The following is a 23,788-nucleotide window of genomic DNA, read 5'->3' as shown; positions in this document are numbered from 1 at the left end:
CCCTTGAGTGCCTTGCCGAAAATAAGTTCTTTCACATGTTTTATCATAAATTTAAGCAGTTAATAAATTTTTATTTAACATTATCATTATCTCTTATCATTAACAGTCCAGTTTTCTAAACTTTCTCTTCAAAAAGATATAGATTTTCTACAGAACTGGAATTTTTAGAATTTCTTGACCAGCCCAAGTTGATTGTCATAACCTAACAGGAATTTCATAAATTTTCTTGATATATAATAGTGTGCAAAATCATAAAGATAGATATTAAAGATCTGACAAAGACCACACGTTTTATGACTCTGTACAACTTTCCTCTGTATTGTGGATCTGGCCATTGAACTGAAAAGAGACCCAAAACACTTGAGAGCAATCTAACCATGTACCACTGTGTTTTAAACTAGAACTTTCATCAAATGCCTTAATTATATAATAAGAATGCTCTCCTCACCCAAAATCCCCAAAACAGAATGTATTTCATATGCTAAAAGCAATTTCCATTTCGTTTGTGAAGAAAATCTGTCATGTCTTAATAACACCTAATCTCTGTGTTATAAAGATTCTTCAACTTCAGTAAATATTACTTATACTTCATTTTATAGATGTAATATCACTCTCACCAAGGAAAAAAGTAAGAAAAAACTGGTAATGATCACTATAACTGATAAAAATAATCAATAATTATTTCTTAACACACTTATCAACTCAATGATAACTTCAAGCTCAGTGTATGTATAGGAAAGTAGCAACAAAACTGCTGGAAGAAAGTACTTAAGAAAAATTCAGAATACTAGAAAGATTGGCAACTGAAAGAAATTATATTATTATAAAAACACCAACACCCACAAACATGGATATACGTTTTGCACACTACTGCCATTCTTTTCCAAGTTTCAGATTAACATCAATTATCAATAAAAATAAGTCTTATATTCTGTAACAGGCTAAATATATCCTATGGAAAAATAATTCTGTTCATGTTATTTAAGAAACAAAGAAATTTAATAGCTAACATTTCTTAAATTGAATATACAAATTTTATCCTTACCCTAACAAAAGTTACTTTGGATGAAACTTCAAGACAAGTAAAGCTGTGCTATGAAAATATTTTTTATGTAATTTTTTTAAACTGAGAATATTTTTTGTGATTAACAAATTTTATAGAAAAAATTTATCTTTAATAAAAAATAAAATTATATAAAAACAGTAAGGTTAGTAAAGTTAAGGTTTAATTCTAACTGTTTAAGTAAGTACTTTATGTATTTTAATTAAAAAAATTATAATCTATTACTATCATATAGCATTTCAAACATGCTTCTGCATTGCTCTATCAACTTAGTATTATTTATTTTTCTAGAATGAAGGCAGAGGTTACTAAATCTATTATTTTAATTATAGCTATCATATTTTAATGCTATTAATTCATACAATTCAATAACTCAACATATAATTCACACAGAAGGGATCAACATTATCTTTTTAGGGTATATTACAACATATCATATTAACATCCATAAAGATAAACACATTATGTAAGTTTAAATTATGATAATTAATCAAATACAAGGATAAATAAATTTAAATATTACAATTACAATATATTAATATATTTATTTATTATCTAAATAATGGATAAAATAATTAAAATGATTCAATAAGAATGATTATAACACCATACTAGATTACGTTCTACAAAACAATTACAGCAGAATTTCAGTAATTTTTTTATTCAAGTAGTGTTTTGCAATTAAAGGTAGTAGATATTTTAAGTTAAATATAGTTTATGTTACAGTAAACGACAAAAGTAATGTTATTTGCAATTTTCTCGATTATATGATTATATAAAAAAAAAATGTTTAATATCATTCTTAAAATTTATGAGGAAAAACAATGAACTACATACTTGTAAACACCATACACAAATACTTATAAGTAGCTGCACTATCCACCTTCATGCCAGTGCTAGTCACAAGTCACAACGTCTTCTAATTGTAAATATTATTCACATAAAATTTTATAGGATTAAAATGGTGCTAGACATAATTCTGAATAATTTATATTATGAATAGAAGTTAGAAAACTTTTTCAAGATTATAAAACTGAATTCTATAAAACACATTTTTAAATTTTAAGTCTTTCAGTCGTTTCTTATGGAAATTCTTACAGTAATGGATTTTAGGCGAGAAATTTTTTTAAAATGCTATTCATTAAAAAAGGAAGAGTACTATTCTAAATTTAAAAATAAAATATATATTTTCAATAAAAGATTTGCAAATTTTACAGGCTTCAATTTCAGCTTTTTTAATTATTTGTACGTACAACCTGAGGAATTAAAAAAAGTACAATAGGTAAATGAAATACCTTTGTTACTTCATCACGATATTTTCTTTGGATCGTAATCAATTTTTTTTATTATCATAATCCATTTTTCTCTTACAACCATAGATATCTCTGCACGGTACAAAACAAGAGAGATTGAATTTATTACTTTGTATAGAACAATTCAATTTTTTTAATTTAAAAATTTTTTTTTAGAAACAATACATAGAGGGATACCTAGTACTATGTTTCTCCATAAAAATCTGGTAGATGGCTCATAACCAGATCAATAGGGATATTAACACTTCATTATCAACTTATTCTGTTTTAATAGTTGCCCTGCTTCTATACAATAAAATAAATAAGGAAATATATTTACATTGTTAGAAAAAATATTTTGACTGATCCTAGTTGTATATTTATTGTAATTATAATAAAATTCTTTTATTCTTAGAATTTTGTGATTAATATGCAGTGCCCTCTGTGGGGAATAAAAGAAAGCATGACCAAAAAAAAGTATCAGTATCCAGTCATTTAAAACAATTTATGTAATGTAAACATGATATGTTTAAAATAAAAATTATTTCAAATTTCACTCATGCTTGACAGTCAACTCTTCAGTAAAAGTTAACAACAATACGCTCACTGACTGAAATCACTGTACCAAACAAAATTTCTAAAAGTTAATAAAGCTCAAGTTACTCCCAATTTATCAAGTATTTTCTAGTAGTTTATTTCATAAGTAACTGTAATATTTATTGTATGAAACCATTAGCATTAGTATTGTATATTGCATCCTAATTAATTTGTGAAACTATATAGAGAATGTACCAGCAAGTGAAAATATTACCTTAATTTTTTTAATAGCATTAGAATAGATGCTTACTAAAGCATTTTAAATTATTTTTAAATACAATTTTAACTTTTTTTTAGTGTTAACTTTTAATAATAAAGGAATAATATAATCAGAATATTAAAAGTATAAATTAATATAATATTAAAAATATACTCAAAATATAATATTACATAAACATAAAATCATAAATATTGTAAAATTTTATCTAAGTTATATTAATTAGATAAAAGTTTATCTTTCTATTGCATTATTTTATTCTCACTCAAATAAATCCACATCTTAAAATTTGAATAAAATTATTAACCACTGCTCTGAGCAGATAAGTAGCTAATGATTACTATTGGAAATCCTAATTATTATATAATAATTAATCTCTGTTTCTAGACTTAATTTTACTCTAAACAACATAAAGTAGTATTAATAAACTACTCACTTTAATGAAAAGTTGTCTGGAAGTATGTTTTTATTAGAAAAACAAAGTTCCAGAAAAAATTTTCAATAAGCACATAAAATGTAACACTAGTAAGTTCTACAGATCAAAGATACATATGATAACAGCTGCAGCATCATTTCATATAATGTTAGCACTATCAATTCAAATTCATTACATTAATTTATGAGCAAATAATTTTTTTTTTATTCATGCAGTGTTAACTTAGAAGATATAAAACAGCTAACCCTGAAACAAGAAAAATAATAAAAGTAAAATATGCTTATAAAATTACAACAAAAGAAATTAATTAAAATCAATAAAAGAATTACATACAAGGCATTTGTTAAAAGGAAGGACCAGATGAGATGCTATTATAAAAAGAGTAACAAAAAAAGATTAGATTATTTATGTAAAATAGGTCAACTATGCATTAAATAACCTTTTCATTAACAGTTTGTTATCGTTTGCTTTTTCCAGCAATGGGTATTGATCAGCGTGACAATAGACAATCTTGTCAATAATAAACCTGGTTTGTGATCCAGTATTCTAATGTAAAAGCTGATAACACTAATGAAATTGCTGAGAAATGGAATGAAATAATGGGTCTGAGAAAAGTGAAAAAAAGGTAAGACCAAGGTTGTTTGCAGAAAAAACTTATCTTGAAGCTTATTTCTGATCAATCACAATGTATAGCATGAAATCTACAGCGAGTGCAGGCTCAGCTACATCAGCTGCTTCAAATTGTTATAATATGCAATGCAAAACATGACATTTTTATTTAAACTATTCACATAATTTAAAAATTAAATTGTATAAAAAAAATTAAAACATAAATGGAATCGGCTATTATTTCAACTTAAACTCCAAATAACTCCAGTTAAATTTCAACAAATTACTTTTATATAAAGTTTTAATGTTGATTTAAATATGAAGTTCATGGCTTTTTTTGTATCAGTATTTTAGAAAATAAATGATAAATTTAATTATATACTAAACAAAAGTGGGTTAAGATAAAGCTACTTAATTTTGTGGGTTCATTAACCCATATTATAGTCTCATTAAAGTTTTATACAAATATTGGATGTATAAATGTAATAAGCAATAATATGAGACCATTGGTTTTTGATAAACAATGAATTATAGTTATTATTGCTTTAAATACCTACACAACCTAAGTTGTAACACATCATATTTAAAAAAGTAGTTCAGTAATAATGCAGATACAATCTAATTACCTTCAATAACTATATTAAACATATAGTTCTTATTTAAATAGACTTAAAAAAGTAACTATAAAAATGTATTGGAAAAATGCTCAAATTGGAATTAGTTGAAGTCCTTCATAACCACCATTTTTTAACAATTTTTTTTTCAAAAAAGAATTTTGGTTTTTATAATTTTCAATATTTCTTTTAGAGATTTTAGATAGAAAGAAGAAATTTAGAACAGTTTAGAAAATACAGTGTTCAGTGTACAGTCCATTTTTAAAAAAAAACCTTAAACAAATAAGTTTATGCATCCACTAACATATGATTCTTGCTTATTTTGAAGTAAATATCCAAGATTTAAGAATGGAAAACTTCTTCACAAAACAATGTTACTTGTAGTCGTAGTTGTAACAGTAAGATAACCTACTACAGCATAACCATAATCATTAAGTTCATTAATAACAGAAGAAAAATTAAGGTGTAGCAGTCAAAATTAGAAAAAAATTTATTGTTTTAAAAATCAATTAAGACTCTTATCATAAAGAATTACCTCTCTTTACAAAGACTCAACTTCTGATTTCCTTATTACTGCACTCATTTGCCTCTTCCATCTTAATTACATCATACTGAGGATTACAATATTTTCATGAAGCTTATTTTTCATTTGAAAATTTCAGCGTATGTTCACACCAATGAATATGTCATTCTGATTCCCAGTTTTGAATAGGCATAAGATAATATGATGAATTTTATTAATAGATATATATAACCATCTATTCAAATATCAAATTAGTTAATTCTAAATCAGTTATTTGCAGCTCCTACTCAATTTTTTTCTTAGAATAAAAATGTGAATAAAAATGGATAACTTAATAGGGGTAACATTCTTTTAGTAGCCATTCATTTATTGTGTTTTGCCTTTGATTTCTTGTTATCATATTCTTTTAAAACCAATATTTGAAATCTGGACCATGAAAAATTTTTAATTTAATTTTTTTATATTGAATAATATTTTCTATTGTAGTAAATTAATATATTAGCTGAGATATTTTTTTATGTCATCATTTTCTGGTATTCTTGTTTCTTTCTACTGGTGCATTACAGGATGCCCATATCTTGTAAGCTTTCACCTCTTCTAATGCTATTTGTCAGTTATTGATAAAACTATTTGCAAATTTTATATTAAAATAATACAGTACAGTTCATCCAGATAACATACAAATTTTATCCTTCAAATATTAGAATTCAATATTTATAGTTACTCAATTACATAAAAAATTAAATAAATGTGAAGAATAGATAAAAAATATATCCACTGCACAGAAACAATATGAAGGGGAGAATAAGGCACCTCACAATAAAATGCTCAATTTACAGGACCTATAACATATGCTCATATATTTATTCCATACCACATCCAAATTGTTAAAATAAATTTGATTTATTTAAATGTTTTTTCTAAATTAAATCATTTTTGCTAATGATCCAGAAAAACTGATATCAATATCTTCAACTGATATCAGTTGAAGATATAAAAAAAAATTCACTCATGTTTTCTTTGGATGGGGATGCTATTTGGGATAAAAGATTTTCTCCTAATTACTTTCCAGTCCCTTTTTATCTTCTTCACTAATGTGTAATCTCAGATATGTGCCAGAAAACAATTAAAATAGGAAGAAACTATTTTTTTTTTTTTATGATAAATCTATTATTAACCTGCAACATTAAGTTTCAGGTTTTGCTTTTGTGGATATTCTGCATATCGGATTATTTGTAACATTCACAATATGACAGGAGAAAGTGAACATGAATGGATTAAATAGGACATATTCCACTTATTAACCTGTTGTACCTATGGATTATGTAATTTTTTAAGGTGAGTTTCAAATTTTGGTATCTTCAGAAAAAATTGGTAAATTGTAATTTTAGTTTCTTGTGAGTAAAATAAATTTAAAAAAAATTAAATAAAGTTAAATAAATAATTTCTATCACATATTTATAGACATAATAAGCATGTAGGCATAATTAACATTTATATAATTATCTATATTAATATCATTAACAATAATGCCATTGATCTAATTTAGATACCACATCCAAGCATTCATAAACACAAATGCATACACTTTATTTAAACAAAGTTTTAGTAATGCTAATAAAATAGCACTATCACTCTTAAAGTTAAAAAAAAGTTAAATAAATCCATTTTTAGATTCATTGTTCATTCAGTGCTGGTCACAGTGTGAAATCATTGACATAGTAAGAAGTTGATTATGATGTAATATAGGACGTAGACAACCTTGTACTCTACAGACTTTGGATAAGATAATATATCATGATTTTAATGTAAGTCACACAAATGCTTATGATGAAGAGAGGAGATGGAGGGACATTGCCCAGATGAATGAATTTACTGAACAAGTGCAAAAGTTCGAGAAAAATGAGATTTTATGATTAAAATTTTAACCACTGAATTTCCAGGTATTCCACAAAATATTTTACAGTAATATATAATATGACTGATATAAATATACATAATTAGTCAACATTTTCAGGATTTATCATTCAATAAATGATATATTTCAAAATGTATATCAAATTATATTCAAATGTATATATAATATATATATGTACATGTAAAAGGACAGCATTTGTACTTTTGAACAATTATAAGGAAAAATCTGTTGGTATTTTTGAAGTAAAATAAGAGTGGAAAACAGATTTTCATGCCATATCATGACTGATGATGAAACAAACTTTATATAACAAAATATCAAGTGAAAAAAAACCCACATGATAATGCCATTCAAGTTCACTTAATATAATTAAATCCCAAACAAACTGTGTTGGAAGAGTCAGAAACTGATTATCACTATTTTGTTGCAATTACATAGAACTGGAAGTAAAAATTCCAAGATAGTACTCTGAAAAGCTTTCACTTTCATGGCATGCCATTAAGAAGAACAGCCATAACATAACAGAGGCATTAAACGTTAACATCAGGAATAGTTCTTATTTACAAGAATGCAGAACTAAATACTGCTAAAAAGTAGAGTAAATAGTTAAAAATGTTGAACTAGTAATAAATTTTGTTTTTTCTTATTCTGTTTTCTTAATGAAGACCTAACTTTTACCTTTGACATATTCCTCTTATAATACTGTTCTCTAACATACGATAATAAATGTGTTAAAAAGCAAGAAAAATAAAATAAAAATTAAAGAAAAGCAACTAAAAATGATGAAACTGAAAATTATTACAGGAATCATTTACACAATATTTAAAAAAATTTTTAATATTATGTATGTATAGCACAATGATATAAAATTGCATTTTTGGTAGACAGTTCTCAAGTAATCAAGAATTAGTTTCTACAGCTTTACTTTAGGTTCAATTAAATAATAATTAGTATTGATTAGAACTACTGACTAATAATATAAAACAAAACTGCAAAATAATTTTACTTTCTTTTTGAATCACTTACAAGTAACATTAAGAGAATTATATTACAGTATTTTTATATCAATTGGAGTTTGAAGATTGCAACCCTCCTCACTTTCCCTAACCTATCAATCATGACTATTTACCTCACCATTCTACTGATTAATATTGATTATAAATTATTGTATAATATGATTTGTTCTGTATTATTTTCTAGCACTCCAAAAGTTTAATTGCACCATATAAATGAATTATTTGTATTGCAGTCAGTTGTATTAAAAACAGTTGAGGGAATTGTCAATATGGAAAGTGTACCACCAGTGTGTGACTTTCATCTCTGAATCTTTTCAAGTAGATTATATTCAGAAACCAATGATGGTTACAACTAGCGTCAGTAGTTTATGTGCAGTAGTATTGTGCTGTAGTAGATTTTACTTTTTCATCAAAAAAATCCTAACTTTTCCATTCATCATGAAATGTTGAATGGAACTTCTTCACTTTGTTTTTAACTTTATCCATTGACTTAATTATCAACCATATACAGTAGGCATATTTAAACACAACTCAATGAAAATCAAAGAAGTCTTTTAGTTGCATTACCTGTTTTTAGAGTTTTAGATAATAATTGTATTACTCATATTCATAATAACTTTAAATGGGTAAAATAATATTGTAATTATATTCACAAGTATTTTATCAATCAAGGACTTATTTAACTGGCTTGTAAATTACTTTGGTAGCGTAAACAAAAAAATCAATTTATAAAAAAATTAGTTAAGAATGAATATTTTATTGCTTACACTTGGATAAAATGCACTTGTTTAACTTATAAAAAGTAAAATAAAAGAATTAAATCCTTTAACTGCAACATATATATTTGAAATACTAGTATTATTTAGAAATAATATTTTCTTCAAAGGAAAAAACCTGCAAGGTGCATATGAAAAATATTGTAGAAAAATAATTTGATCAACAGATACTATAATTATGATTTTTTATATGTCATATTTACAGATAAAATTAGGCTGTAATGGTTCCTTTGATTTTTTTTAACCAAAATGCTGACAAGAAAACAGATCTTTAAAAACAAATAAGAGTAATTTAAATAAACTTTTTAAACTAAATATAAGAAGAATCATAAATGAATTTTATAGACCTTGTTCAACTTAAAAACAATATGAGAACCATATGACTAGAATTGAATTTTTCATAATATTATCAGTTTGAATTCAATAACAATTCTCAAAAAAATAATTCATCAAAAACAATACACAGAACTTTTAACAAGTTATAATTGTAGTAACATATTTTCCAATCAGATAGAGATCTATATCTTGTAGAAGCTAACTCACAAGCATTAAGCAATATATAGCAGTAAGTGACATAATAAATATTTAAATAAACAAGGAATACTGAACAATTTCTCTTCATTTATAAGTATTACTTAAATTGCTTTAACACAATTTAAAAACTAAAAGAGTTTTATGAAATGAATTTTGAAATGTTTTCACAAAGCTTTTAAATTTATAGTCATTCTAATCATGAATAAAAATTAATTACAATTAACTATTTACATGTAATTCAGTAATTCACCATTTGACACAAGTTAAAACTCAACATGCCATGATTCTACAAATTCATTACTGCATTCTTATAATTAAATTATAACACATTGTTAAACATGTTTTAAAAATAATAACATTTCCTTTCAGTAACCTAGTACCAATTACTTTTTAAACTATAAGGTTTAACAGGATAAAACAGTAATTGCATAATTACTGTAATAATATAATTTTTACACATCAATAAACAAAGCATTCATTACCAGCATCAAATTACATCAACTTATACTATCTCATGTAGTGTATGAATATATATTTCAAAATAAATATTTTATGAATTTTTAATAAGTAATTATTTAAAACACAAGCAAATAACTATTTCATACAGATATACTGAGCAGTGAAATGTAGTTTGGATGATAGCAAACATTTATACATAAAAGAATTGAAATAAGCCATTTGAACTAAAAACGTATTTTTATATCATATTTCAAGAGGATTTTTTTAGATCATTTAGTTCTATTTTTTTTTTTTTATTACATTTATTTTTGGTCATTTATTCAATAGCAATACAAAAATAAAACAGAAGAGGAAATCAAATTTATTTTATCTGATTATTATTGACACTTTATGTACAAATATTGTTATAGACTGACTATTTTGTCACTGCATCATTATTTACCATTCAGAGTAGTTTCCTGTCCTATTCATGAAATTTAGATTTGATATGAAAAAAAATTCATTTACACACTACTTGCAAATCCTAAGGTGTGTCAATATTCTACCGACTATTCCTCTGGCCCTTGAATGCCAACGTTCACCTCTTTTTAATAAACCAGCAATACCACCTGAAAAATGTTAAACAAGCCATTACTAAAAGTTTAACTAGATTATTCACTAATTTCTGATAACTAACAAACAATATTAAACAGAATTATAATAAGCATTAACAAATTATTTATCAAAAGATCAACAAATATTGAGATATTTTAACATTTTGAATTTTTCTATAATCCAAGTTGGTGGAAAAATAAATTTCTAGTGAATGGTCTTTGTGAAGACTAAAGGAAACATAGCTGGAAAATGTTTCATTAGATGATTATTACCAATATTAAAATTTCAGCCACATTATTAATTGTGAACTAATTATTATAAGTTAAATTTTAATCTGTTATCAAGAAATGAAAATGAAAATTTTTTGTGCTCAAACAGTTTTATTAAGACTTTGATAAAATGTTTAATTAACATTTTAATTAATTAAGATTTTTAAATTATAATCTAGACAGAGTAATTATTTTGATATGTAAGATGGTAAAACATATATTTCAAATCACATCAGTGTAATATATGTTTTATCAAAATCAAAGGTATGTAAAAATTGCTTAAATATAATCAGTACAGAATAAAACTATGTAAGCCAAAAAAATAAAACAGAGAAATGAGAACTAGATGGTAAAAAAAGTACAGCTACCAATAGAATAGATGCTGAATGATCTGTCTTATGTTAAAGGGGAAATAAAACTTGATCACCACTCTGTTTTAGAAACACTATTCAAAATTTATCCTGAAGAACTGTTTAACTTACTTTTGGGTTCTGATAATAGAGTTATGATTTAAGGCAGAAAAATAGTTTGTATTACAAATAGTAATAAAATAAAAAAATACAGAATTATTCAGTGATAATTGGCAGAAAGATAAAATAAAAATTCCTGTATTTACTGGTTTACAGATTAAATTCGGATAAATGCAAGATAAAGTTTTAAAATTGGAGGAACTACATACATAACTAGATAGCAGACTATTAACAACATACACATACAAGTCAATACAATTGACTAGTTAATAAAGAGCTAATAAAATAAGACCCAAGATATAAATTAAGAAATAAAAAAAGGAAAAATGAAGATAAAGTAAGTAAAAAATAAATAAATAGTTTATCGTAACTAATAAGTACTTTAATATATACTTAGAATCAAAAATTTTTAAAAATGAATAAATAAAGAGATCATAAATATTTGTACCATACACACACACACACACAAAAGATATATCTTGTTTTTAGGTTAGGTATACTCATCATTTTAATTTATTATTATAAATGGTTATTTATGAGATAAATAAAAACAAGTGACAGTTTTGTTTCTATAAGAGGAAAAATCTAAGAAAGTAAGACAGTACTGTTCATCAAAATTATCATTGCTTAATTGGTGGACATAAAGGGTGGGAAAGTGGGTAATGGAGTTAGTGGAATATTGATAGTGTAGGATTAGGATATGGTTACGTTTCAAACATTTGATAAACATTACATACAGTAAAAAACACACGCACAACAAAAGATGAAAAAGCTGTAATTGAGAAGCAGTATTTGAAATAAATTATCTTGAAAAGTGTGTGTATTTGACCATTCTGCTCTAGGTGAGCATAATATGAAGTTAAAGAAATATGCTGAAAAAACTAAATATTGCATTTCTTCTAAGAATGAATAATAAAAGACTCCCACATATAATCTACTATAAAACAGAATCATTTATTTGCAGTACTAAGGCAGGGACTTAATAGCAATAATAAAAAATCTGTTGCGGACACCATATGACTTCCTTGTACCCTATTAAATTACATATACACATTTTTTTGCTGCACTTCATTTAAATTTATTTCATTTGAAAGTAAGATACAATACTCCAATTCTTTAATAAAATGGACAGTTACACAATTGCACTGTAGTGGACACCACATTGCATCACATTTTTTTATGGTATTCATATCAGTATTATATATTAGTTTATATATATATATATATATATTTTTATCCTCCGGATCCACCATTATGCATTCTTCAGAGGATGAAGATGAATAATTTGTAACATGTCTGAAAATGCCACGCCTGACCGGGATTTGAACCCAGGACCTCGGGATGAAAGGCTGAGATGTTACCACTCACGCCATGGAGGCCGGCATTAGTTTAAATATTAATTTTGTTTCACATCACTCAAGTAGTTATGTGGTGTAAGTAAGAATGTGTTGGATCTGTAACCATGCAGACATCGGTTCAAATTCAATTTCATATACATATTTTTTTTTTTAACTTTTTATTTAGATATATTTATTTATTACTATCAACCACTGTAAAAAAAATTGAATTAAAATGAGAAGTACATAAAATTTTATTTCACTAATAACTTCTGATGTTTTTCATATTTTTTAAAATTATTATTGAATTATTATTTATTGTAAACATTTTTTACAATCAGAAGTCAATATTTTTTGTTAAATCAATATATTTAAATTAAAAGTTGAAAAAAATATATGTATATGAAGTCAGATTCAAACCGATGTGCCTTCCACTTGTAAGATCCAAATATTTTATTAATTAAAATTTCATTTGGTTATAACTCTGGAACCAATGAAAATAAGCACCACTTATGATATATAATTAAAAAGCTCTCAATAAGGGCTTATTACTGCAGTTAAGGAACAAATTGTACTTTTTTGGATACTTTTGGTCCAGTAGATTGCAATCAAAAGGGGAGGTACACAACTAGACATTACAACAGTCCTAAATCCAAAATTTCAAAATTCTACAGCTAATCGTTTTTGAGTTAAGTGAGATATATAGTACGTACGTACATATGTACAGACATCATGCCAAAACTAGTGGAAATGGATTCAGGGATGATCAAAATGCATATGTCCGTTGAAATTTGAAAACCTAAATTTTTCGTGACCACAATAATTTACTTTGTACAAAGAACTAAAAAGAGGAACAGAAATTTTCTTTCATCTTTTCAAATAATAAAGATGGAAAAAGGAGGATAATGCTAATTACTAAGATATGTGTATAGTAACAGAGATTGGTCAATTGTATTAACTTATATTAAAAGAAAACACTGAAAAGGAAATGTAAACATAAAACAGCAAATTTTTTGAATTGATGGATTTCTTTGCATTTGGTTATTATGGACTTAAAGAAGTTAATGATGATCTGAATTTTAAAAAGCTATGGTAAATAATGCAGGAAAGTGAAATTAATTCATCATTAATTAACCCAGACAAAGGATCCATCAATATTATTCTTATTAAAGGAGGAAAGAGTTTTTTTTATTTTTCTGTAACTAAAGGAAAGCATCTTTTTTTAAGTTGCACCTGAGTACACTATTAAAAGTATGGATTAAGAAATGTAGAGGAATGGGTGTGTCAATAGAGTATGAAAACATATGCCCAACTATGTTTGCCGATTATTAGGTATTAATCACCAAAGATTGGGATGATATAAGTTGCATAATGGCAAGAGAGCTTGTGAAGAAAAATGGAAAGTGGAGTTTGTAAGGGGTAAATCATGAAAAAATAAAATCTCTGGTAGTTAGGGAAGAAGGGGAAGATTCAGGTCAGTAGAAATGGGTGTAAAAATGCTGACATAATATAGCTTGAAATGAATCTTTGTTTGATTTGAATTACAAGAAAATGAAATATTATACGTCAACTATTCAAGGTGTGTTAGAAAAGTAATGAGATTGGTAACACTGCAAGCGATCTGGCAATGTTGTGTCTATTAGTCTGTGCTAGACCAGTTTGTTCATCCCTTCCAAATGCTCAGTACAAGTTTCAACTCCGTTCAGCCAACACATTATTTTTTACAGCCCCATCAGTGAAGTTGTGTGTTATGAAAATTGAGCATCAGAATTTAGAGCATGTTGTGCAATCAAGTTTTGTGTTAAACTTGGGGAATCCACGAATTAACCTTTGAAAAGTTGAAAGAGGCCTATGGGGAACATTTCTTATCAAGATCACAAGTTTTCCGCTGGCACAAATCATTTTTGGAAGGCCGAGAACACGTTGAAGATCAACCTTGCTCAGGGAGACCTTCAACTTCAAAATCTGACAAAAACATTGAGCGTGTGAGGGTTCTTGTGAGATCAGACCGTCGTTTAACAATAAGGATGATGAGTGAACAGTTATGTTTAAACACTTTCACCGTACATCAAATCTTGACAGACGATTTAGACATGAGAAAGGTTTGTGTGCAGTTGGTGCCAGAAAACCTAGCCAGAAAGCCAAAAAGGTTTGTGTGCGTTGATCTTCTTAATAGGATTGACAATGACCAAGAATTCTTCAATCATGTGATCACAGGTGATGAATCCTGGATATTTGGCTACGATCCTGAAACAAAGTGGCAAAGTGAGTGAGTGGCGCACTCCGTCATCTCCTCAACTGAAAAAATGTGAATGAGCAAATCAAAGATCAAAACCATGCTGATTTGCTTTTTTGACAGTAGGGGTATAGTGCATGAAGAATTTGTTTCAACAGGACAAACTGTCAACCATGTGTTCTACAAAGGTGTCCTTGAAAGGCTCAGGAAAAGAGTGATTCGCGTGAGACCAGACATTACAGACAAGTGGATGCTTCATCATGACAATGCCCAGTGTCATACAGTCATTTCCATCAGGGGATTTTTGACCTCAAACGCATTCCTACTGTTCCTCAACCCCCCCCTATTCACCTGATTTGAGTCCTTGTGACTTTTTCCTTTTCCCGAAATTGAAACATGTCTTAAAAGGACGTCATTTTGGAAATCTGGAGAACATTCAAAAGACTGTGACTGACCAGTTAAAAGCCCTACCAGTTGAAGCCTTCCAGCACTGCTACCAGGAGTGGGAACAACAACTTCGCAGGTGTATAGCTGCCCAAGGAAATTACTTTGAAGGGGATAATATTGTTTGAAAAAATAAAAACTTTGGTAAGTAAAAACTCAGTCTCATTACTTTTCCCACACACTTTGTATTCTGTGGTGTGTAAAAGACATACAAGTAGAATCTTAAATGGAAAATATTTAAAAGTGTGCTAGAAAGTATTGTTCTACAACAATTGTTGTACAAATGTAAATGTGAAGTCAATATGTATGGAATGTAAATTAAATAATATAGCAAGGAGTGTATGATAACGATTCTCCAAGGTTAGGGTAGGATAAGTTTTGGAGAGGCTGAAAGTGTCAGATCTCCAGAGTGAAATAATGAACAAGAAACAGTTGCATTGGTTTGCTCACCTGAAAAAATGGATAATGAAAGGCTTTCCTTAAAAGTATATAATTTTTTCTGTAGGACGAAGGAAGAGAGATTGCTCTAAAAAATTCATTGTTCAGTTCAAAGTTAATTAGTTTCACGGAAACAAAAATGAGCAGAAGAAACATTTAGCCAGTAGTTGTTTAGGGTGTACCAGATGGCTTGAAAACTTACTTGAAAGTAAAGTATCAGAAAGTTGAATAAAGAAAAAAGAGAAATAGTTATAGAGGAAACAAGTGTTTTGTATTATGATTAAATTATTTTAATCATTATCATACGACTATAAATAAATTAATGGCATTTCAGTGTTCATTTAACTGAGGTAAAATGAGTGCTGCATGTGTAAGTTTTTCTATTTACAACTAAGAAAAACTAGTATTGTACTCAAGGAAAGATATGGAAATCTTTTATAAGGAGTGTAATTCATGGAAATGTACTCCCAAGGAATATGCAAATTAGATAAAAGTTGATACCAGTGTTCCAACTAGTTCTGATATATATGATTAATTTGGTTTTAGGAGCAAGTTTGTGGATAAAACTATAAAGTCAAATGATCTCTAAGTGAAAACATACAAAAATTAAGATCATTAGAGATCTGATCTTAACACAAAATTTAATCTACATATTTTAAATGCATTATTCAACAACATACGTAAGGGGGTTTCTAAACTTAAAAAATAGACACCTTTAACAACAATGCTACTAGATAGTCCACTGAAGAAGAAATTTAATTTGAAAAGGTCTCTGGAAGAAAAGGTTTCATTAATATGAAAATATGTGATGGATGTTTAATTATTTTAAGTTTACTCACACATTATCATGATGTTCAATGAGAAAAATATTATATCTTGTTAATAAATTGTCAGATAATAAAATACAACCTTCCTAGCTAAAACTGACTTCTAATTTTTATTGCATCACAAAGTATTAGACTAATAAAACAAAAATCTAACTAAGTAAAAAAAAATTATGAAAACTATTCTAATACCTTTAAAAACAGTATTAATCTAATTGAGCAATATCTTTAATTACTATATTTGTAGTTAGGAGTGCAGTAAAGTTGTTTCTTATTATGTTAAACAGTAATCACAAAAAGAAGTTCTGATTTTTTAATTACAGTGAAATATTCTTTTCAGTATATTTTCTGATTAGCTAACACCTTAAATAATGTACTGAAATCCAAGAAAATCAATTGAATTTACTGATTTACTTCCTCTCATTGCTTATTACCATAACAAACAAAGGTACAATAAACTAAGCTATTGTAATATAAAAGCTCTCATAGTAATCAGCAATTACTTAAGATACTTTATGAGTAACTCATATTATTTCATAACACAGTCTGCAAGGTTTTAATTTCTATAGAATGGTAACCACTAATTGGTAGGAAATCATCTCACTTTAACCGCTTAGAAGGCATTAACTTTATTTTCCAGCCTTTACCAAAAAAAGAGAGAGCTACATTCTCTTTGTAATTACTTTAACATTACCTTTTATGTTTACTTCAATTTCAAGCTCACTTTGGATAAAATCGTGGTTGTTATTAATTAATATTAATTTTGAATGCAGTACTAGTTTTACTTATTTGTAAGTTGATAAACTCACATATGCAGCACTTATTTCACCTCACTTAAGTGAAAAATGAAAATTCTGAATTACATCATTTATTACTTAACATGTAAACATAGCTTATGACTACAGTTAAAACAAAGAGAAATATTAGTACCGTGCAGCAATAATGATCAAGAAATAAAAGCATCCATCAAAATTTATAAACCATATCTTAATAAATAACAGACTTGTCTAATACAAAATACAAAACTAAAACTAGATAATCAAAGTATTCTACTATACATTAGAGCAATTAAAACCTTCTACATAAACTTAAACTTATCTTGCACAGACCTTAAAAACACAAACCTACAATATTTTATTATTAAAAATTGAACTCATGATATGTGGTGGTAACTCATTGCTTTCAATGTATACAATAACATTGTTATAAAATATAGTGCGAGTTTTAAAATAAACTAATAACAGAATAATTCAGTTTAAAAGAGCTTGATATATCATTATATCAGATAACAGTTAGCTAAATAAAATAAACATGAAATTCCTTCATTGTTTCTTATTTTTCAGTGGAAGTCATTTGACAAGATCAAAAACTGCAAGCACAATGACCTGACCTTGAGCTTTGCCTTGTTTATATCCTTGCCTGATTTTTAAGTTATCTGAACTACTCATCTTTTCTTTCCTTTGCCTTTATTTCCCTCCATAATTGTTGAAACAATATGTCTTAGTTGTGATCTATCAAATCTTTTCTCCTCTTTGTTGTCCTATATGCTTAATCCTCTCAAATTCTTTTCAATACTACTTCACTTCAAATAACCTTTGATGTATTTTTCTGATAAAATCATTCTGAAACTTTCTCCTTCATTTTTTTTTCACTATCCATGGTTTTTTGTTGGATGCAAGGTTTTAAATTCTTATCTAAATAAACCCACCGGCTTGGTCTTGTGGTTAACTCATCATCACAAATCAGTAGTTTAACAACTGATTTTCAAAGTTAAAGGTTCTGAAATTCAAATCCTAGTAAAAGTTAGATGCTTTTACATGAATTTAAACACTAGACAGTGGATACCAATGTACTTTGGTAGTTGGGATTCAATTAACCACGCATCTCAGGAATGGTTGACATGATTCTGTACAAGACTATAAATCATTTACATCTCACACATATCATCTACATCTCAATGGGCAGGGTGGGGTTGTTTACTGTTCACTAGTTGAACAGATTGCAACATACATATTAGGAAAATGAAAAATAAAAACGAAAAAACATCTAAATAGTTTACTGAGTATCACAAAATTAAATTTATTTAATAATATCCCTCAACTACAGAGTGGCACAGAGAAATGGAAAAATTTTTTAAATAACTAGAAAAAAGAAGTAAAGTTATGAACCTTTATTTGATGTTGAAAGTATATTATACAAGAGTGAAAATTTTAATATACATTACTTTTTTAAAAATTAAATTTAAGTGCTTTCCATTTTTGCATACACATTCAGTAAATTGATTCTTAAAATTGTGCACAGCACGGTGCAATGTGTTCTCCGGGATGCTGGTCGTCTTCAATATGTATTTTGAGCCAGGCAAGGTCTCTTGGTCTAGTCTAGTACATGATGCTCTTCAGATGTCCCCATAATAAGAAGTCACTGACTGAAAGGTCTGTAGATTAGGGTGGCCAAGCGATGTTAGCAGTCCTTGAAATTAGGCGATCCCCAAACAAATGCCTCACTGCTGCCATAAACTGCCCTGTCAGGCAGTAGGTGAGATGGCTCCATCTTGTTGAAATAGGATTGCTGAAGGTCAAGATTGTAAAGAGAATGGAGCCTAGGAGCAAAAATATCTCTAGCATGTCGAAATAATGTTGAGATTTCACAGTGACAGCAGAGCGCCCTTCATCATCAAAGAAGTAGGCCTATCACTCCATGAAAACTTACTATATGGTGTAAAGTTTCAAAACTGCACACCATACAGTAAGTTTAGCATTGTGTAACAGGCACTGGTAAAGATGGTGAGGGTTTGTTTGTGCACAAACAGTAACAAAAGTTCTACTTATGCATGTATCCACTTAAATGAAAATGGGCTTCATCTGACATCCAAAGATTTTTAATAAAGTTAGCATTCTCATTAATTTTAGACAAAACTTTTTCACATAACTGTTGACGTAATAGATAATCGTTAGGTTTCAGTTCTTGCACAGTTTCAATTTTGTAAGGCTGAAATTTCAGGTTATGGAGTATTCTTAGCACACCCCAACGTCCGAGCTCCAGTGACGACGATTTGTCATTTCCATGCTGAACGATGAGGACTCCTTACCACTACAGCTTTCACAGCATCAATGTTTTCTGGCGTTGATACAGACAATACACTCCCACTATGTTTTTTTTCAAAGCCGAACCAGTCTCTTCAAAGTTACGACACCAAGTTTTGAATACATTTAAAGAAGGAACTTGACTGCGGCGTGGGATCTCATAGTGTCGCTGAAACACTCATTGTGCAGTTGTCACAATGTCACCACATCGGTAAACACCCTTATGGCAACCGCATGTTCTACACCACTCCACTGCTCCATCAGAACTAAATTTCCGTTACTGCTCTATAGTTTACCGTCTTTCTAACATTTATGGTACATCTATAGGTCTGCCAATATCAAATTCAAAATTTCCCGTTTCCCTGCGCCACCTGTACTAGAAAAATTATTTTACAGTTTTCTTTTTTGACAAAATTAATTTATTTACCTTAACACAATATCCTGAAAAAATAATTTTCTATAAAACAGAAATTTTTCTATAAATCTGTGACTACTTATTTTTTAATATCAGAATTCCAACATAGAGACGGAATAATAATCGTTTGTATTCTAGTGTACTTTTAACTTCTGGTTAATTTAATAAGAAAGACTGTTAGGAACATGAAGCACATGCACATTCTCAGGTTAAATTTCTGACAAAAGTCTAGTAATTTTACTAATCATTTCATTCATCTCATCTTACTCATCAATATACATCTGTTATTGCAAGATTGAGAAAAAAGCTAACAACACAGTTGTAGGACTTTCCCGTCATGCGACTTTTTTCTGATGCACGGCTTACACACACAACTTATTTTAAAATATTTATCATGTTATTTAAATGTAATACTTTTCGTTTATTTAATTCAATGATTCTAACTAAAGCGCGCGTGCATACCGTACTTAATTCGCGCAGGTGTGGTAGTACTAACGGCCACTTTAAATACTTTTTTACACTATAAATATTATTAATTTATTAATTCTACCAGTCACCTGTAATGTCACAACATAGCAGATGACTACAGCACCTGTACGTCAGTGCTACACAAGCTCTCCTTGGGCTGAAACGGGATACTCTTGACACAATATACCCCCTTAGTCACTAGTTCATTTAGCATTTTTTGGATTGGGTGCACGATTTTGCAAAAAAAAATTTTTGGAAATATTATTATTTTTTAATTAACAAATGTGCCTAAGAAAAATAAGACCTTAAATTGGCGAAATCTAGAGATACTGAGTGGGACCTTGCTCTACAGCCTACTCCCTTGATCTTTTAAGTTGAAAATTTAATCGCATCAATTCCCCGTATATAGAAATAATCTGACAAAGTTTGGTCAAAATCGGTGGAGTAGTTCTGGAGATATAAGGTGATTTATGGTGCGACAATGAATACACACACGTACATATGAACATCTGGAAAATTTCCATCCGGTTTTTTGGTTCCTTAGGTGTCAAAACATAAAGATCTGGTGAAAACAGTATATGCTCAAAGTGGACCGAATACAATACTTTCATTTTCTGTCTAGATATAGCGCTAGATGGAAAAGAAATTACAAGGCTGATGAAAGAATATTTTACCCATTCCAGGCTTAGATAGGTGAAATACACAAGTTTTACCCGCTGAACTCACGCACAAGTTTTCTTTAATTAAACTAACTAAACAGAATTTGAAGATCTGTAGTATTTGTTTTCTTTCCAAATGAACTCATTTGGGAAATGTCCAATCACAAACTGTCTTTGCATCATCTTGAAAAGTTTTTTTTTTTTTTAATTTATAATAATTAATCAAATTCCAGTGCAAAAGTATATTATTTTTCTTGAAATCATAAAAAAGTTGCTTAACAAATAATTATATGTAAGCATTATCTTTCAAATATATTAAAAAAACAATCAGGAATAGAAAAACCAACAAATAATGAGATAACATCTTATATTCAGTACATTAATGAAACAATTTACATATACAGAAAACTCTAATATTTTTATCAATAAATTTACCAAAATCATAGTTCCACTATCAAATAAAGAGATTAGTACATAGACTAATAAATAACATAAAAAAGATACAAACTGCAACCAAAAAAAAATTACTGAAGATGAAGAATGATCTATCAATCTTTACCCAGAGAGGATCTTGCAACTCCATGTAGTTTTGTGTATTACTACTGTACATGTTGCTAACCATAGTGTTGCACCTCATGTGACAAATTTGATCAGCAAAATTTGTGATCAGTTACATGTAAAAGACATTTGCAATTAAGTATTTTATAATAAAGAAAATGTTATTTTTAAATAATATTTGACATCAACAAACATCAACATCAACATTCTGAAGTTAGAATAAACTGTCTAATTAAATTGTAAGTTAACTAGAAAAAAAAAACTGTACAAAAATTTTCAATAATATCTAAGCTTTTTTTTCTAATTGAATGAATTCTACTTTATGTAAACCATGTAAGGTGGTCAAAGTATAGAGCAAATCAGCCCATAAGCTAGTATGTTATATTTACTCAATTTTTTCTTCATTGTTTTATAGTTATTAAACCTGTTTTGTCATCACTTGATGATCAGAATTATTTCACTCTGATTAATGTTTTTACATTAATATGAATTGCCTTAGATTATGAATCATCTTTATTTCTTAGCTTACTGTTTATTTCTTAACAAGGAACTCACACCCAAATTTTCAGTTGTTTTGTGTTTACAATTTGCTAAAGGCTCACTTCAGTAATGATACAAGCCAGTCACCCAATTAGCAAGTCTAACAACAATTTCAAACTAAAAACTAATCCTAGTATAATTACTTTCAAATAACTCTGTAACTCAACATCTTTCCATACTTAAAGCTGAACTGACGCAGTAATAGGTTACTGATTCTGGTACCATTACTTTCAAACCTATACATTTAAAATATATTTTCTCTTCCTGGAAAGGAACTTCTGACTGTAATGTCTGAGAATGAATACCATATAAACATTTCATGAAGCAGTATTATCAGAAACATTGTTCACTGTCTATCTCTACATCTTGTAACTTACAGATGCTAAATTGGTTGCATGAAAAGACTTTGATTATTTCTGGACCGTGTTTTGTTTTTAGGTATATATGTATACGTGCAAGTGAACTTTTAAACAAACATGCATGTTTTAGTGTTTATCCTGTAATAAAATCCAACAGCTAAACTGTTTTTTTCCGAAGAAGACTTGCATTATTTCTTTTTTACACTAAAAGAATGATTCCTTTGTGAAAGAAGCTGAAAACTTGAAAAGACATTTAGCCACAAATCCTATTTGGAATCATAGCCTGTCATTCACGTAACACGTTTCTCAGCATCTTATTTTCCATTCATTTTAAAGAAAAAATTTTTTTTTAAAGTTGAATGTATTTAAAATTTATATTAATCTCTACAGAAAAATAAAATTTATTGTGCTAATTTAAACAATTTGCAATTACCTTCATTAATTCTGTGGAAAATTATGACTACGTTATTGATATTTTCTACCTCTGCTGAGATTGATAAAACTTTATCATTCAGTAATGTTACATGCAAAACTACAGGTTTAGGCTGTGTTTTGTGCATTCAAACATTTTAAAATAACTAAAAAAAATTTACACTAACGAAATATTACTTTTTAATTTGATACAAAACTACTAGTACAACTGGCTCAAAAACTATTTAAGATTCACTAGTTCATTTAATGTATACCGTAACACACCTGGTAGTTCTGTCCACAATATAAAATTGTCAAATACCTAACAAAATATTTGAAACATAAATTATTATTGTATATTTATAAATTGTTAATTTTATAAATTAATAGATATAGGTTTCTAAGAATCTCTAACACATTAACTACTCATTTTATCACGTTATAGAGCTCTTTGGTGCTAAATACTTATTTCATAGATGACTGAATTCAATTGAGAATTGGTAGAGAAATTAATTTCAATGAACACTTACAAGGTTAATCGTTCAACTAACAAACACTTGAATGATGTTGTTCACATGTTAAATATTTGTCAATCAAAACACAGAAATACAGCAACTCACAGATATTTA

General features: G+C 27.9%; 1 protein-coding gene across 6 annotated transcripts in view; it reads right to left on the bottom strand.

The window, feature by feature from the left end:
• LOC142329471 (uncharacterized) overlaps nucleotides 1-23,788 on the bottom strand; it is a 302,863-nt gene that overhangs the window by 3,388 nt on the left and 275,687 nt on the right. For all 6 annotated transcript variants that reach the window (XM_075374158.1, XM_075374152.1, XM_075374144.1 and 3 more), the window contains 2 exons: nucleotides 10,497-10,662; nucleotides 3,606-3,851 (listed from right to left, as the gene is read on the bottom strand). In XM_075374158.1, coding sequence (XP_075230273.1) covers nucleotides 10,565-10,662 — 98 coding nt within the window. In that variant the 3' untranslated portion in view covers nucleotides 3,606-3,851; nucleotides 10,497-10,564. The remainder of the gene's footprint in view (nucleotides 1-3,605; nucleotides 3,852-10,496; nucleotides 10,663-23,788) is intronic.

This window comes from Lycorma delicatula, chromosome 1 (genome assembly GCF_047948215.1).
Source record: "Lycorma delicatula isolate Av1 chromosome 1, ASM4794821v1, whole genome shotgun sequence".
In the NCBI taxonomy this organism is placed as follows: Eukaryota; Metazoa; Arthropoda; class Insecta; order Hemiptera; family Fulgoridae; genus Lycorma; species Lycorma delicatula.
The sequence above is the reverse complement of the archived record's forward strand: the minus strand, read 5'-3'. Positions and strand labels throughout refer to the sequence as shown.